This window comes from Lathamus discolor, chromosome 1 (assembly GCF_037157495.1).
Source record: "Lathamus discolor isolate bLatDis1 chromosome 1, bLatDis1.hap1, whole genome shotgun sequence".
Lineage (NCBI taxonomy): Eukaryota > Metazoa > Chordata > Aves > Psittaciformes > Psittacidae > Lathamus > Lathamus discolor.
The window spans coordinates 19,960,933-19,978,907 of record NC_088884.1 but is presented as its reverse complement, the minus strand read 5'-3'; the positions used below and the strand labels follow the sequence as shown (position 1 = coordinate 19,978,907).

Here is a 17,975-nt window from a genome sequence, read left to right as displayed (position 1 = left end):
TAGAGGATCAAAAACACGTGCCCTGTTTAAGTGGGGGATTCCTAGATGTTGTCTGCTCTAGCTTTTCTCACTGTGATTTGCCTCCCACCTTTATTTTAAAATCACTTTCTGCTATATTGTACCTCTGGGAAAATATCTGGAAGATTCAAGGAGTTGAAATTCAATGAGATCTGAGGAGGCCCCGCTATTGTGCCAATAGTACTAATTTTCTTGAGAAAGAATATTATATATCTTTGGAGATGTTTTGGGAGAAATATATGCTACCTTGTGTTCATATGGGGATGAGGTAGAAACAACTTAAATTTAAAGGTTTAGCTGAAAAGCTAAATTGTCTAGTTGCAGTCTGTTCTTTATATTCGCAAGTTGCTGTTTGTCTTTCAAGGCAATGGAAAATGGGAAAGCTAGCACACACATTATCTGAAAGCTTTAAAAATAAAGATCACTGTTCAAAGAAGAATCAGCATAAGGAGATATCAACAATTGTTAAATATTTAACATTACAGGCCAGATGGAATTGGAACAGTATCTCTTGAAGAGAAAGAAAGGTTTGAGGAAATTAAGGACAGACTTTCCTCCCTTTTGGAAAACCAAATAAGCCATTTCAGGTGAGTGTATAATTTATTCAATGAATATTAATTTTTTTCTGGAAGAATTTTCTCATTGTGTTCAATTTTGGTCTTCAATAAGCGGATTCAAACTAAAATAATCTATCTGAAAAAAATTTGAATATATTAAATATGAAATTATTTATTTACACAAGTGATTGTCATTAAAATTTATTTGTGTGTCATGTGAGTTGGATTTTTCTGTGGTAGAAAAGATTGTGCAAGAATATAAACCTGGGTTTGTTGATGCTTTTTAACTTTATGCTTTCTATAACTCTAAGAAAATTGTCTACATGAAAATGACAGCAATTTCTGGATTTTTACTGATTAGAAAAATCATATGAGTAGAGAACAATTTTGATAAATGGCTGATAAAACTTTTCTCGATATCTAATGTCATTTTCTTGGGTTTATGATATACTTATCAGCTAAGGTCCATTGTCCTTAGTAAAGAGTTTGTCATATGTAAGGACTGTCAATGCGACCAGAAGACGTTTAGGGAAGGAATACGAGAAACAGGGCTAAATATCACTTGCGTTGATATTTCCTTTTGTTTTCTAGCAATTGATGGTTTTTGAAGCTTAGCATGAAAACAGCTTGTAGACCATCAAATCTGTTACTTTGTCTCACTAAGCCAACCTATCTGCCATTATTTTGTCAATCTAATAATTTTTTAGAATGTATTTATAGATATTTTTGTCTCTGTGTCACTTCATGACAACCAATCCCATAGTTTAAATAGCTCTGTGTGAAACAGCTTCCTTTTTTTTGGCAAGGTTGCCTGTAAGTTTGTTGGGTGCCCCTCTGGTGTGATGAGGAAAATTTCTAGTATTCACTGGTATCTGTTGTGTTGGTAACTTCGTCATCGGGGATTTCTTGAGCAGAGAGTTTATAGCAGCCTTCACATGGGACTTCATCTATGTGTTAATCTAAAGAAAGCTAGAATTCTTCTTGGAGGGTATTCCTTTTGGAAAAAAAAAAAAAAAATTATACTCCCTTCCTTTATTTCCCTTAAATATTCTTCCCTGACACTTTAGCTGTTTCCTGCCTTCCATTGAATTAAATAACTCTTCCAGGGAAGCAATACAGAGCAGCATAGGACACAGTGCCTCCTACGCAGGTCTTGGAAAGGCAGGAGGAGAGTACTGACAAAGAAAGTCTGAAAAAAAAAAAAGGAGAATTGGAGCTGGGAGAAGACCTCTGGCCTGCGATTAGCATGGCCATATCCTTTCAAGTTTATGATAGAAACATAGAAACATAGAAACATAATAGCTGTAATTTCCAATAAATGTAATTACTTTTACCCATACACAATGGTGAGGTCAGTGAAAGTAGCTGTGACCCCAAAAATACTGATGCTGCATAAGTCTTCTGAATACGTACAGACAGAAGAGGGAAATGGAGGAACAAGAAGAGGGCCATCTTCAGAATAATTCTGTTCACCTTCAGGCTTTCACGTGCATGAGACTAGTTACAAAATGTACAGTAATGTCTAAGCAGTTATTTGAGTTGGAACAAATAAAGGTGAAACCATTATGTCTGCTTACCTACACGCTAGATAGGGTATATTGATAAATTTGCAGTATATTAGTGACCATAGGATCTTACTGCCTCAGTCTTGGTGGGTTTTGAGGAAATGCAAACATTAGAAACTCCTGCTTGAGAGCAATTCAATGTGTAGTTCAAAGGTGAAGGCACCATTCTTCAGAGGACTCTTAAGGTTTGCTTTAATATCCTATTTAATCAAGACAGACAAACACTGATCCGACAGGTGAAAAGCAATCATTTTATCTTTCTCTGAACAAATGTTAGAACTAAAAAAACCAGGTGGAATGTCTGAATTTAGATGAGGATACTGGCATAATACTGGTAGAAGGAAGAATCAATACTGCCCTGGAATCTGAATTTGTAAAGCATATATAATCACAAGACAGGGCATCCTAATAAAGAATTGGCATTAGACCTTTAAAGAAAACCTTGACACAAATAATGTAAAAAGATCACCTGTATCATTAAGTAGCAAATAACCTTGGCTGTGAGATTGCTTTCTTAAGAAAATGTGGTGCTAAAACCTCTCCATATATCAACCCATCAAAATCGTTGTGATAACTGTGAAATGCTGAATATTTTGGAAAATATATTAATCAGTAAAGGCTGTTGCAAAGCATGCACTGAGGTTCTCTGCTTTGACCATACTGTCCCTGATGAATGCTGTGTATTCCTTGCCACCGGGCAGTCCCATCATCTCCCAGGCTGGCTTCCTGATTCCACTGTTCTTTATACTGTCAGTTTGAGTATCCATGTTGTTTATGGGGGCCCTACAATATTTTAGAGACTTTAATGTCCTCCTTGTTCAGATAGGTTTTACAGTTTTTAAATGTTGGATTCTCTACAATAACCTTTTTATCTTCCTCATGGAATCACAGAGAGGGGGGTTTGCTTGGTTTTCTAACCTTTTTTGTTTTTCAGTTGTGGCATGTGTTTGACTTGGGGCTTTGAATTTTCTCTCAGGCTGCTTGTAGGTTTCTTGCTTTTTTGGAATGCTTCTTTAAGGTTTAGACTTTAATTTTTCAAGTTCTTTGGTTTTTCATAGTTCCCATTCTTAAAATTGTATATACAGAATAAGTATAATATATATGATGTAATATACTGAATCAGTACAATATACGTACTGATTTTTTTTTGCCTGTTCTCTTTTGCTGCATTATTAAATTTTAGTCCTTTATGATCACTACTACAGAGCACCTCTCCTTCTCTGCACCTCTCAGACTATGTCTTGTCACAGTGGAGACCAAATCCAGAAGAGATCTTTTCTTGTGAAGTTATTCAAGGAAGTGACTCAAAACTGTGTCCCAAAATATTGTATCTCATCCTAATGAGACGTGTACATGTCTGCAGTTAAAATCTCTTTCTATTACTATTTGTCAACAATTTGCAGCTTCTCTAATCTTACTTAACATTTTCTAATCATTCTCATTATCCTAATTAGGGGGTCAGTGGTACAGACTTTCAAAGATCACCAGCACTTGCCTAGAGTATTTCCCACTTCTTAGGACACTTAGGATACTCATCTTACCTGCACACTGAGACTTCAAGTCTCTGCCTGCCTCTCTGGCATCAAATGTGGAAGAGCCATATTTCATGTGCTAAGGCACATGAAAAACAACAAGGTGCTTGGTGACAGCATGGCTTCACTAAAGGGAAATCCTGCCTGACCAGTTTGGTGGCCTTCTATGGTGGAGCTACGGAACTGATGGACAGGGATAGAGCAGTTGAGGAAAGGAAATGTTCACAGTTTTCCATCTACATGGACTTGTGCAAAGCATTTGACACTGTCCTGCACAACATCCTTGTCTCTAAATTGGAGAGACATCAACTTGATAGATGGACCACTCGGTGGATAAAGAGCTGGCTGGATGGCTGCACACAAAAAGTTGTAGACAATGGCTCCATGTCTGGCTGGAGACCAGTAACAAGTCGTTTCCCTCAGGGATCGGTGTTGGGACCAGTCTTGTTCAACATCTTTGTCGCTGACATGGACAGTGGGATTGAGTGCGCCCTCAGCAAGTTTGCCAATGACACCAAGCTGTGTGGTTTGGTTGATATGCTGGAGGGAAGGGATGCCATCCAGAGGAACCCCGACACGCTTGTGAGGTGGGCTGATGCCAACCTTATGAAGTTTAACCTCATAGCAACCTTCCAGTATCTGAAAGGGGCCTATAAGGATCCTGGGGAGGGACTATTCATTAGGGACTGTAGTGATAGGACAAGGGGTAACGGGTTAAAACTTAAACAGGGGAAGTTTAGATTGGATATAAGGAAGAAGTTCTTTACTGTTAGGGTGGTGAGGCACTGGAATGGGTTGCCCAGGGAAGTTGTGAATGCTCCATCCCTGGTGGTGTTCAAAGCCAGGTTGGACAGAGCCTTGGGTGAGATGTTTAGTGTGAGGTGTCCCTGCCCATGGCAGGGGGGTTAGAACTAGATGATCTTAAGGTCCTTTCCAACCCTAACTATTCTATGATTCTATGAGATTTCAGAGAAAGCTGCTGTAAGGGTCTCGGACTTTAATCTCTTGCCTGGCTGTGTGAATTTTATTTCTCGAGTGTTCCTTCTATGCTTCCCTATGTTGCAGGTACTAATGCAGACCATGAGTACTGCTGCTTCTGTGTTCTCCCCTAGGTAACTTACGTAAACATCTCCTGATGTCCACTACCTTTGTACCAATGCTGGGTCCTCTATGATGTTGCAGCCTCAATTGTCCATATGTCTAATAATTTAATTGATTGTCACCATATGTGACATATCTTGAAGGATAGCCTTAAAGATCCCCTCAGCTGTGGGAGCATCCTTGCCACAGCCAAACAGTGGGAAATCGACCAGCATGGGGGTTTTATCCAGGAGACTGAATTTCTTCTTGCCAGCAAGATGCTGCTCCCCTGCCTCCTCAGCAGCACAGAGAGTACAATACTGGAGGCAGGACTGCTCAGAGCGTCCCTTTAGGGCCTCTACTGTGAACCTTTCCTTTTCTTTAAGCTGCTTATCTCAGTATAAGCACTCTTTTCTGTCAGAGGCTTCTTGCACCAATTGCACATGTAAGCTTGCTGCCCAAGTTGCACTCATACATATTGTCTCTGCAGTAACCTGAGTAACCCCTATTCTACTGTGGGACTTACATCTACATCAGGAGCTTAAAGCTGGTTGGGCTTTGGAAGCTTGTTATGTTATTTATATAGCAAAACATACCTGGAAGGAAGTCTTTGATTTGAAATAGTAAGGGTAATCAAGAAATGAGTGACATCTATTCAAAAGCTACCGTTAGGTGATGATAGGAATAAACAGTGGGAAGCTCAAGTAAAGGACTGTAGAAATATACTGCAAAAGAAGGAGGAGATGAAACACCTAAAGGTGTGGTCTGATTTAAGATGACTTAACACCTAAGGGTCATTAAATCTGCTTTGCTAATTTGTTAACCTGTTCTCAAAAATTGTTTGCACTATTGTAAGAAAGAAACAAAATGAGACAAAGCAAATACTGGAATTCTTGCTGGGGGAAATCCTTTTTCTATCTCATTTTCAGGGCTTTATTTTGGCTGACCAAAATGTATCTAAACTTCACTGATCTGAATCCTTTTATCATTAGAAAAGATTTTACTATTGGAAAACATTAGAACATGAGGCTACCATTCTCAATGAGTAATAAAAAGATAATAATCTCAGCAAAGTAAAAAATCTTTTTTCCAATTGGGGATTTCCCAGCAAGATTTTATAGATGGGATTAAGAGAGGTTACAGTTGCCTGAGCATTGTGGTCTCATTGAGCTGATATATTGGATCAGTCAGTATACGAAAATGAAAAACAAAGCTATGAATGGGATCATTTTCTAATTTAGAGAATTTCAGAAGTATCAAGACAAAGAAGGGTATGGTTTAAGCTGTAGCTGATAAAATCTAAGATATCATTAAATGCTTTTCTGTGGTATTTAGAATAGAAAAATGTCATGGAATATTTGCAGGCATTTTAATTCCCATATTATCTCTAGAAACTTAAATATCTGACATTTTATCTTAATCCAATATTAAAACAAGATATAATATACATAGTGCTATTTCACAGCTCCAGTAGCTGTCATGGCTACATGAGAAATAGTACCTCTTTCCAGGAAGATGGCAATTAAGCTTATCAGAGACCATTCATAATTGAGAAAGTGGAAGTGATGCTTTTTGCATTTTGTATTTTTTCTGTATTTAGGCCTGAGCTGCTGGTGGACTGATACTGTTGTACTGTGTATATGATCCATGGTAGACTGCTGGAGAGGCCTTGTGCTTTCATTAGTACTTCATGTTTGGGAGTCTTCTACCAACTTAATTTAATGGAAGTTGTGTACAGTTGTGTGTCAAAATAAATTCTTAATGTAGGTATTATAATTCTGATAATTTTCTCTTCCTCTTTTTTTCTTTTTAAGATACTGTTTCCCTTTTGGACGCCCCGAAGGAGCTTTAAAAGCCACACTTTCATTACTTGAAAGGGTAAGTTTAAGAATATATTTTAAACTCTGCTTGAGTACTAAGCCTGCATTTTTCTTTTGCCTTCACACTGCTGAAAGCAGGCTCATGTCTTCTCAGGTATTTTACTGTTGGTTTTAACTGTTCACTGGAGCTTTTTTCTTTATTGTCTTCTACAGAGACAAATAGCTGTTTTCTGTAGGATTTGTTTGACTTTCACTTCAAGCCACTGTAATGATTGTGTTTCTTTAAAATTTAAGTTACCCAGCATTACCTCTGAAGTAATGCAGATGTACTCTGCAGCTCCCCTTTCCTGCTTTCTATGGCTTCTGGCTTCTGATGTTGTCTACACATATGTATAACATTAAAAAGCTTCTATACAATCCAAATAAGCTTCCATAAATACATAATCTGAGTCAATTTAAGAAGAAAAAGCTAAATGCAGTAAAACTGACATGGGCAGCTATAAATGTAAATTCTGCCCATCAAATCCATTTGTGTTGACTAGAAGCAAGACGACCTCGTAATGTTAAAAAGCATCTCAGTCATCTCTAGGGAAAGAGAACTTTAAATCCCAGCAGAGATTCCAAAGAAATTGTCAGCAGAATCCTGATGAAGGTATGAATTCAAAACAAGCTTAGATCCCAGTCTGTGTAGCTTTGCTGAAATCTGAGAGGTCTGGTCCTGGAGAGTGTCAGTTGTTCTGCACTGCAGAACACTCCATGGATAGAGATTCTGTCTTAGAAAACCTCTGCCATGGTCAAAAACACATAGAGAGATGGGGTATATATGTTTTCTTTCACTTACAATCTCAGTGATTGTAGTGCTGTGTAGATTCCTTTGTGTTTCCTTTGTGTTATATGAAACAGACATTTCCTCTCACAGTTCCTGCTGTTAAAAATGGCAATGGTACTCTGTCTGATGCTGAAGGAACACCACTGTCTGTTCTTGACTGGGAATAAATGTGCATTTCTATACTTGTGGATGCAGAAAGGGATAGAAATATCTTGTTCTACCTGTCTTTGAAATTCTGGGGGATGAGGGGAAAACCCAAAACAAACCAGATCCAGAATAAAAGGTTTTGAATTAGAAAAAAAGGTTATTCATTAGAAAGAAGCAAGTAAACAAAGGCAGAGATGTCATTATGTGTGTGCAAGTAATGGAAGAGTCTGCTTTGCAACAATATCTTCCTAATAGCTTCTCTGTTAGAGAACCTGTTTCTTTTCTACTGTACCCTTCTCCAGACCATATCTCTTGCTCCCTCCCTTTCATAGTAATTCTTAGACATGTTCTGTAAGGGCGTAGCGTGTCTGGGGATACATTGGAGAAGCTTTTTTAAAAGGTTGTGAGTTACCTGACACTATTATTTACATAAAAAATGTGGTAAAAATATATTGAATCACTTTATTCACAATATATTTTTCACAATATATTAATATATTTTATATTTTTATTTATTCACAATATATTGATCTACTTTATCAAAGTCCTGTATTTAAAAAATAGACAGGTTTTGAAAAGGTTTGTATGATCTGTTCTTCTACTTGTCCATAATCAGATAGTCTACCAGAATTTCAGTGTTTTCCCTACTACAGAGGACTCTTTTTCACAACAAGGACATGTTGAATTTGAATAACTGTGATTGTAGAAAAGTCAGTATTAGCTCTGATGGTGTGGTTCACAGTTTCTCCTTTACATTATGCAATGGTGGAAGCTTTTCCACAGGTGACAACCAAGCAAATTTCCACATCTATATCTTTTGCAGACACCGTGATCCAGACCATCCACGGAATGCTCTTGTTTTTTTATACTGGTCTTGGCATTACAGAAATGAAGACTGACCAGCATGCTGCAAGATGCCAAACAGCAGGGGGGTATTGTTTATAAATACCATATAGGCAGTCAAGCCAGGGTTGAACAGAAACCTTGAAAGACAAATATCTAGTTCCTTTTTGATTTCTGCCTTTATCATTATCAGTTCTGTAGTATCTTTAGGATACTTTTATCCTTTCCCCTTGGATTTTGGGTAATGACTGTAACCAAGAGGTACAATTGTCTCTGACACAGGTTTTAATGAAAGATATTGCCACTCCCATACCAGCAGAAGAGGTGAAGAAAGTGGTCAGAAAATGTCTGGAGAAGGCCGCCTTGATCAATTACACTCGACTTACAGAATATGCCAAAATAGAAGGTTAGTGTAGCAATCAACTGCCAAAGTGACTGTAAAAGCCAACAATGCCTATTAACTGAACAGTCTGTGAGCAGCCTTTTCCCTTTCCAGAACAGAACCATTCCACAGCAAGGGGAAATGTCTCATTAAAATCTCAGCTGGTGAACTATGGAGCTTTTTTCCTATTCATTGCTTTAGTATGCCTCCTGTGACCATTTGAATAGAAGACTAGGACTTCCTAATTTAAGTTGCCCTTTGTTCTTACTCTTATGTTCTCCATAAATCTAGAAGGTTGTTTATGAGTTATTTTTTATTTCTCTAATTATTTCTAGTAATTAAACTACTGACAGGGAATTCTTACCTTAACAACTGTAACAGTACCTTGAAACTTGAAAACTGAGTAAAGTTGCTTTTCTGATGCACTTATAATTCAGACAGATAGATAAGTGTTACTTATTTTTGCTGTTGTTTTGTCAGGTGTATAATAATAATCTGATGACTAAAATCTTAATTACAACCTGATTTTCTAAAGTTATCAATAGGACAAAATACTAGATTTGATGATAGTCAGAAGTTTTTCTGGAATTACATTTGTTCTAGAAAGTATATAATAAAATTAAGATTTTTCTCAAAAAAAGTTGCTAGAGTGCATAATTTCACTTTACTCTTTGTAAACCTATGTAGAACAAAGAGGAAGTCATAATAGTCAAATTCCTTGTCAAGACACATCTGTTATTCTTCTTTAAGCACAGAAAGCTTGAGATACACCTGTACAGATATATTCAGGAGAGGAAGACAGTGTGTCTGCATCTCTATAACTGTATTATTGGAGGTAGTTTCAGTTAACAGGAAAATACATGAAAGATGAATTCTGCTTTTAAAAAATCCAATTTTATGCATATTATGTTTTTTTAATAGCATGTATTTCTAGCAATGCACTAGAAGAACCAGAGTTATCATAGCAGAAAAATGAAGAAGCCTCGTGTTTAGCAGTATTATACAGCCAACTTTTTTTCCGTTTTCCATTTCTTCTCAAACTCTCTGAAAAACATGAGTTAACCAATCTCACAAGTGATTAACGAAAAACCCATCTCATCACTATAGCAACCAGTATTATATCATGGGAGTAACAACATGAAACCATCTTAGTAACCAGTTTGTCATAATTAATTATGATATCATGTTGTGTTAAAGAAAGAAGGATGAATATTAAATCTATTCTGGAAAATGAAAAAGCAAAAATAACTGTTTTCCTTAGCTTTTATCTTTCTCTGTTCATAAATGGGATTTTTTAAATGTTCTGTATTTCAGACTTTTAGCAAACCTGTTAAAATAATGGGTATAAAAATAGAAAGATTTTTAAAAGATTACAAAAGCATACAAAGGGTATCTAAATTCATAGAGACTAAATTGAATTGGAAAAGTTTTTTACAGTGTTGTAAATACATCTTTGTCCAATATTTCTTTTACTGTTTTCTAAAGAAGTGTGACAGTTCCACTGCAGGCAGCAAAACCGGCATTCAGAGATATGCACACTGTTAACTGCAATAAGCTGGAACAGCACATAAAACTGCTGTCCATCCCATGGCATATTTTGACTTTTTTGGATTTATTGTCTTTTGATTTAAACATAACTAGATTTATGCAAGTAGTTTATGCTCATGTTATAGAAAACCCAAAGCACAATAGATAATTCCATATATAAATGTACTATTTCTCAACAAGAAATAGGTTAATTACTGTTTCAAATTGAAGGCTCCTGCATCATAACATCAAAACATTAAAAACATTGGTCTTCAGTAGCAATAAGACCTGTATTGGTCTCTTTCTATACTCTGGTCATTACAAATATGCTACACTTTTATCAACATAAATGTAATAGTTTTAAGCAATAGGTTCCATTCTGCTGCATTAGGTTTATGGAAGCATTATTGTATCTGTGCACTAAAATTACATTCTTCTCTTGAAAGCAATTCATGTTAGTGTTTGCATTAATTGCTTGCTCCTCAAATTGTATACAAAAAGCATATAGTCATCATCTTCATAACATTACTTATATCGTCAAATGTAACTGTTATACATTTGAGAATTTTGTCCTGTAAGTATTTCTTCAGTGAACAACAGAAGACATCGTATTATATTAGTCAGTCAGAATGCAACTATCACATGATAATATCAGCTATAGACCAGTAGTCACTACCTAAGAAGTAGACATGCAAACAAGGCTCTAACAAAAATAATATTCTTATATTCTTACTTTTTAATATTCTTTTACTGTTATTTATATTTCTAAATTATCAGGCACAATATGCAAACTCAGCCAGTGAGCTTGAAATACAGACTACACAGGACTAGTAAATATAAATATACTACCTGAAAACACACCATTTCTCCTTTAGCTGACAAAACACATAACTTGTGTGACCTGACTGTCAGGACGTTTACTGCTATACTCAAGATTTTAAAAACATTTTAACACCTTACTTGGTATCTGTTCTTCTCTAATAAAATTTAAATAGTTGCATTTCTGCAATGATGTTTCTCTTCTCTTATTTTTCCTTTTTCTTTTTTTTTTTTCCATATTCAGCAACAGCAGAAAAGGACACAGGTGATTACTATTTGTGTGCATGTCTGCATGTATTACAGATAGTGTGTTGTGTCTGCTATTTTATTATTTTTGTTCATTTCAGCAATACCAAGCTATTAACCAGAACGTGTATGAATGTTAAAATTCATTTTGATGTAGTCCATGCATTCTTCATTTACACTAGTATTTGACTATGATGTGCATAATTATTAGCAAGTTAGCTAATTTTGTATTTTGGAATATAATGCAATTGTGGTAAGCGTAATTTCATAGTCATCAGAAAAAAAGACACCTGTTTCTTAATGGGACTGCTGAAATTATTGATGAAGGTCTTGGTAGGAGAACTAATTTTATTAAGCTGGTTTTAGAGTTCTCTGATATGGCTTTGTTTAGTGATACGTTTATTTTCCTAGAGCAGCTGAAGGTTGGGAGGATGGTAGTTCTTTGTGTTCCTTATTTCATGAACCAGTTTTGGTGTATATTCTCCAGTAGTGCAGAGAGGGGGGTTGAGTGTTTATATCCCAATATTTAACAGTGTGATCATAAAAAGGGCATAGCTGAAGTAGTATTTGTGTCTGAGTAGTACTGGCTGCATAGAAGTATGAGAGACTTATGAGAATACAAAATATATGCATACACTACTTTGTCTTACCTTTTTTAAAGACTTACCTACAGACCAAGTGGAAGCCTGATCTTGATTCTCTGTGGGGCTTCCACAAATAATAGCAACCAGAGCTGCAGGAAGGGGCATTGAGTTGGTAATATTCTCAGGATGAAAAAGTTTTCCGTCTGGAAAGACAAACTGGTGTGACAACTATAAAGGTTGCATGGAAATAATTTGAAGTGGGGTGCCTTGCCAGTGAGGGGCTTGGAGGGATGGTCCGTTTTTGAGGAACAGATTCTTTAGCCAGTAAACAAGAAAAAAGTACTAGCTAATTATAAAAACTACTTTTTTAAAACTGTTCATGACTGAAGATTAAAAAAAAAATCCGTTGGTTCCCAAACCTTCTACTTGTTTTCATTTGAAAGCTCCAAATGCCCTGGAAAGAGAAGAGCTCAGGTTGGAATTGTTAAAAAAGAGAACAGACGATGCCCTGATTGTATGGGTATTCATGCCACAACTTGTTAGGATGAGTTGTTAGGAGCTCACATTGATTAGGTCATCTGCCAGCCCACTCTGATCAACAAGAAAAAGTTCGTTAAGCAAGGTGCTTCAGAGCACTTGGAGGCTCCTTCGAGAGTTTCTCTGTGAAAAGACCTATCTCCCTGCTAGGTAAGATAACTAAAGCTAGATAGCCCAAATATTCCATTTACTATTCTTACACCTGTAGGTGTTGATGAAAATATCTTTTCAAATGAGGTTTAGAAAAATGTTGAAATTAATTTGTGAAATAAAAAAACTGATTTCAAAGTTTGTGTCCTTTTGACCCTTGCGCTCTAAAGCCTCAGCTGGACACTTTTATGTCATGTGTATCACCTCAACTACAAATATTCCTTGTGCCACATACTTGCTATTTTTATTTTTTCTCAGGCTCATTACATCAGAAGTACAGACCACTGAACACATGACACACAGTTACAAGCACAGGGAAAAAAAAAAAAAAAAGAAAACAATTAGTGTGCCTGATTTCAGTCATTTTACATTAGGTTTATGCATGCTTTAAAAGAAACTATTGCCGTGTTCTTAAAATAGGATAGAAAGCTGTCCCTTAAGTGTCTGGCAAATACTTATACTATGGAATGGATGAGAAGAAAGCCTATCACATACAGTGAGTAAATGGAAATTCACTGTGTGAGTTAGGTGAAACTAGAGGTTTATAGACTTACAAGAGATATATAGAGGTATTAGGTTTGTGAGAGTTATACAGGCTTAAAGGTATATCGGCTTAAAGGTATATAGTGTTTGTAATTTAACTGCTTAATCAAATTAAGCTTCTTACTGAAAATGCAACTGAAAATTAATCAGAAACTCAGAAAAATTATTTTTATTGAAAGGAGTAAATAGACTGTGTTCCCCAAGAATTTTGTATCTCATTAAACCCATTTCTCTGATGCAAAAGATGAAGCAGCTGAAAGGAAACCATATAAAATTATGTTTTAGCCTGGCTAGCAGGACCAAATCCTGCTCCTCTTTGTGTCACTAACTAAACTCCTACAGATTTCATCATAAACTTGATGTACAATAGGCTTATCCCTAATACTGTATATTGCATTGTTGTGGAAAATAGGGAAATGCTATTTCTTTATAATTATTATTTACCCTTTAACTTCTGCATTAGATACTGTATAGAGAAGCCTGAATTGCAGGTGTCCTTGTTAGGTAGTACAGAGGTGAACATGCAAATTCTTTTTGTTGTGAGATTCCTTTTTCAGCAGTGTGGTTGCCTGGTTCCCAGGTCTATTCCCCGAGTGCTCTCATTTTCGCAGGCTCAATTGAACAAGACTGAATGCTTTCCCAAAGACAGTGGTTACTTTCCTAATGGCAGACACGGTGGTATAAGCAGCACTTGCATCAACAGAATTTGTTTGCAGTTGGGATGACATTTTATTTAGTGTTCCTGTGTCATTGTACTATTATGAATGTAGAACAGCTTTTTTCAATAAAAATTACAGTTGCAATGACAATTATACAGGGTTCAGCATGTCATTGCTTACAACATGTACGGCTGAAATTCTCATGGAGTAGCTAATCTGTTCAGTCAGTGTAATTGCCATTTTGAAGAGAATGGCAACAAACCTATTATGATTTTGAACTGTGTCTAAGAACTCGCATATAATGCCCTTGTAGTCTGCAGCAAGGCTTTATAATTTGTCAAGGAGATGATCACAGAATCAATATGTGAAAATCTCTTTTTAAGTATAAACCATTTTCATCACAACACATGCTACCTTTGAGACTTCTCTGCCTGAAAGTACTTTTAAGATCATGTTGTGTATGGCATATTTTCCTGTCTTATTCAATATTTAACTTGAATTAACTGTTCGTTTTGATAATGTTGAACATAACAGGACCTGCTAGATTCTGAGGCCATTGACAAACAGCATTCTTCAGATGCATTTTGTATAGCCTCCAGTGAACAGCTTATAGAATTTACATGCCTCCCTCACCTGTTTTCTGTCTTTCAAAAACAATGGCCTTCCTTATACAGAATTCATATTTTTACTTATATTTTATACATGTCCATTAATACACACAGAGAATAAAAACAATTATGTTATTCCTTCTCAGAAATTAATGGTCTACCCCATTTACATTTGTTTGAAATCTGAATGGCTGAGGAGTAATGTATTCTGCTTGTGCTGTTGTCGTTTCCTAAAATAAGTGGTAGCAGCTTACATGTAAATACATTTTTCAGCACAAGGGCATTACCTTGCTCTGGAGAAATAAAAGGACTGGGTTAAAGATTGAAGTGGTAAATGGCTGTGAAGCAAACAGGGCTGCATCTGTCATTGTTCCTAGATATTATTTCTGAGGCAATAGATTGTAAAAATTTAAATTATTAGGCAATTTGTCTTTTAACTCATTCTCTTTAAAATTCTGTAGTAACAGAATATACTGGGTTCCTTGTGCCAAACAGTTTTAATAAAAGGAATGAGAATAAATTCGATTAAAATCAGAGCAAATAGTTACTGTGTAGCATGCAATTGCTCAAAGACAAATCACAGTTGTCATCCCAATATTTCTTTCCATCAGACAGACTGCCAAAGGCTGAATAACTGTTAACTCCATACAACAGAAGGTCAGGAGCAACTCAACAGTTTGCGTTTTTTTAAAGGACATTGATCGTTAATATACTCATTACATACAAGTTTCTAAAGGAAAGGTAGTATGTAAATGCCCTCAAGGCTCAGAAGGATCTATCAGACTTAAAAAGAAGAACACTACAAACATTATTGAAATTGAGAAGACAAGTGGAGAGAGTTATTGTACCTGGAGAGGACGTGATTAAAGCTCTCCATGCATGTTCATTTCACTGAACAAACAAAAATGAATGAGTTGCAGCAGCATAGCACCTTCTTGGTCTCTGTTTATTACACAGCTAAACAGAAATAGGAGGATATGGGCAAGTATCCCTCATGTCAATTTTGAAGCAGAGGTCTGGAAAAAAAACAAACCTAGATTGCTGGGTCAACATCGTGATACTCCTTCATGAACATACTCACATTCTGTCTTAACAGCTGGGCTGTCAGTCTTTGTCACAGCTCTTCCCCTTTTCTAGCCCTGCTTTATCCATGTGAAAGCCATTTCAAGTCCTGATTGCTCTACAGGTGTAGAAATCACCTTACAGTCAAATTACTTTCTAGGTTTTAACATGCTAACCTAGTTCTATAACCCTAATTAAGGAGGTTTAGTTCCCTCCTTCAAAGCATTTCATCATCACTCTATGATGCATTTTTAGACGTTTTGTGCTCATGCAACTTAGGCTTTCATCATCTTGTCTCAGAGTTTTAGCTTCCTGTTCTTCATTTTTGTCATCTTATCATCTCTACTAAAATCTGAATGCCACTTTCTTGAGCATCATTGACAAGAACTAAGCAGTTGTCCACATGAGATGCCTTGCACAGTGCTAACAGTACTATTGTAACAGGACTGCTAGATCTAATATATAATAGAATCATAGAATAGTTTGGGTAGGAAAGGACCTCAAGATCATCTAGTTCCAACCCCCCTGCCATGGGCAGGGATACCTCACACTCAACCATCTCACCCAAGGCTTCATCCAACCTGGCTTTGAAAATGGCCAGGGAAGGAGCATTCACAGCTTCCCTGGGCAACCCATTCCAGTGCCTCACCACCCTAACAGGAAAGAATTTCCTCCTTATATCCAATCTAAACTTCCCCTGTTTAAGTTTTAACCTGTCACCCCTTCTCCTGTCACTACAGTCCTTAATGAATAGTCCCTCCCCAACATTCCTATAGGCCCCCTTCAGATACTGGAAGGCTGCTCTGAGGTCTCCACGCAGCCTTCTCTTCTCCAGGCTGAACAGCACCAACTTTCTCAGTCTGTCTTCTTACGGAATGTGCTCCAGTCCCCTGATCATCCTCGGGGCCTTCCTCTGGACTTGTTCCAAGAGTTCCATGTCCTTTTTATGTTGAGGACACCAGAACTGCACACAATACTCCAGGTGAGGTCTCACGAGAGCAGAGGAGAGGGGCAGGATCACCTCCTTCGACCTGCTGGTCATGCTCCTTTTGATGCAGCCCAGGATACAGTTGGCTTTCTGGGCTGCAAGCACAGACTGAACCTGCTCATGCTCATCTTCTCATCAACCAACACCCCCAAGTCCTTCTCCACAGGGCCGCTCTGAATCTCTTCTCTGCCCAACCTGTAGCTGTGCCTGGGATTGCTCTGACCCAGGTGCAGGACCTTGTACTTGGCATGGTTGAACTTCATCAGGTTGGCATCAGCCCAACTCACAAGCGTGTCAAGGTCCCTCTGGATGGCATTCCTTCCCACCAGCATATCAACCGGACCACACAGCTTGGTGTCATCGGCAAACTTGCTGAGGGTGGCACTCAATCCCATGTCACTGACAAAGATGTTGAACAAGACCGGTCCCACTCCCTGAGGATCACCACTCGTTACTGGTCTACAGCCGGACATTGAGCCATTGACCACAACTCTTTGCATGCAGCCAGCCAGACAGTTCTTTATCCACCAAGTGATCCACCTATCAAGTTGATGTCTCTCCAATTTAGAGAGAAGGATGTCGTGTGGGACAGTGTCAAATGCTTTGCACAAGTCCAGGTAGATGACATCAACTGCTCTACCCAGTCCATCAGTTCTGTAGCCCCATCATAGAAGGCCACCAAATTGGTCAGGCAGGATTTCCCCTTAGTGAAGCCATGCTGGCTGTCACCAAGCACCTTGTTGTTGCTCATGTGCCTTAGCATGCCTTCCAGGAGAATGTGCTCCAAGATTTTGCCAGGCACAGAGGTGAGACTGACTGGTCTGTAATTCCCTGGGTCTTCCATTTTCCCCTTCTTGAAAATGGGGGTTATATTTCCCTTTTTCCAGTCATTGGGAACTTCGCCTGACTGCCATGATTTTTCAAATACGATGGCCAGTGGCTTAGCAACTTCATTCACCAGCTCCTTCAGGACCTGCGGATGGATTTCATCAGGTGCCATATACTTGTGCATGTTCAGGTTCTTAAGATGGTCTCAAACCAGATCCTCTCCTACAGTGGGACTAAGGTCTTCATTCTCACAGTCCCTGTGTCTGCCTTCCAAGACGTGGGTGGTGTGGTCAGAGCATTTGCCAGTGAAGACGGAGGCCAGTTCTCCTGATGGCTTCTGGAGAGTGCCCACATTTTCCTTAGTCTGTTGTTTATTTGCAATGTACCCATAGGATCCCTTCCTGTTATTTTTCACATCCCTAGCCAAGTTTAATTCTAACTGTCCTGATGATCTTGAATTCAACTGTCTCATGATCGCTGCAACCAAGGCTGCCCTGGAGCATCGCATTTCCAACCAGCCCTTCCCTGTTGGTGATCACAAGGTCAAGCATGGCGCCTCTCCTTGTCGGCTCCTCTATTACTTGCAGAAGGAAGTTGTCTTCCACACAGTCAAGGAACTTCCTGGATTCCTTGTGCTGGGTCGTACCGTCC

The 17,975-nt window shown here is 37.8% G+C and overlaps 1 protein-coding gene across 8 annotated transcripts in view; it reads left to right on the top strand.

The window, feature by feature from the left end:
* CADPS2 (calcium dependent secretion activator 2) overlaps window positions 1-17,975 on the top strand; it is a 315,891-nt gene that overhangs the window by 226,500 nt on the left and 71,416 nt on the right. For all 8 annotated transcript variants that reach the window (XR_010608797.1, XM_065663295.1, XM_065662937.1 and 5 more), the window contains 3 exons: window positions 504-605; window positions 6,567-6,630; window positions 8,674-8,797. Coding sequence is in view for 7 of the 8 variants with exons in the window: in XM_065663295.1 (XP_065519367.1) it covers window positions 504-605; window positions 6,567-6,630; window positions 8,674-8,797 (290 nt within the window). In the remaining variant the exon portion in view is untranslated. The remainder of the gene's footprint in view (window positions 1-503; window positions 606-6,566; window positions 6,631-8,673; window positions 8,798-17,975) is intronic.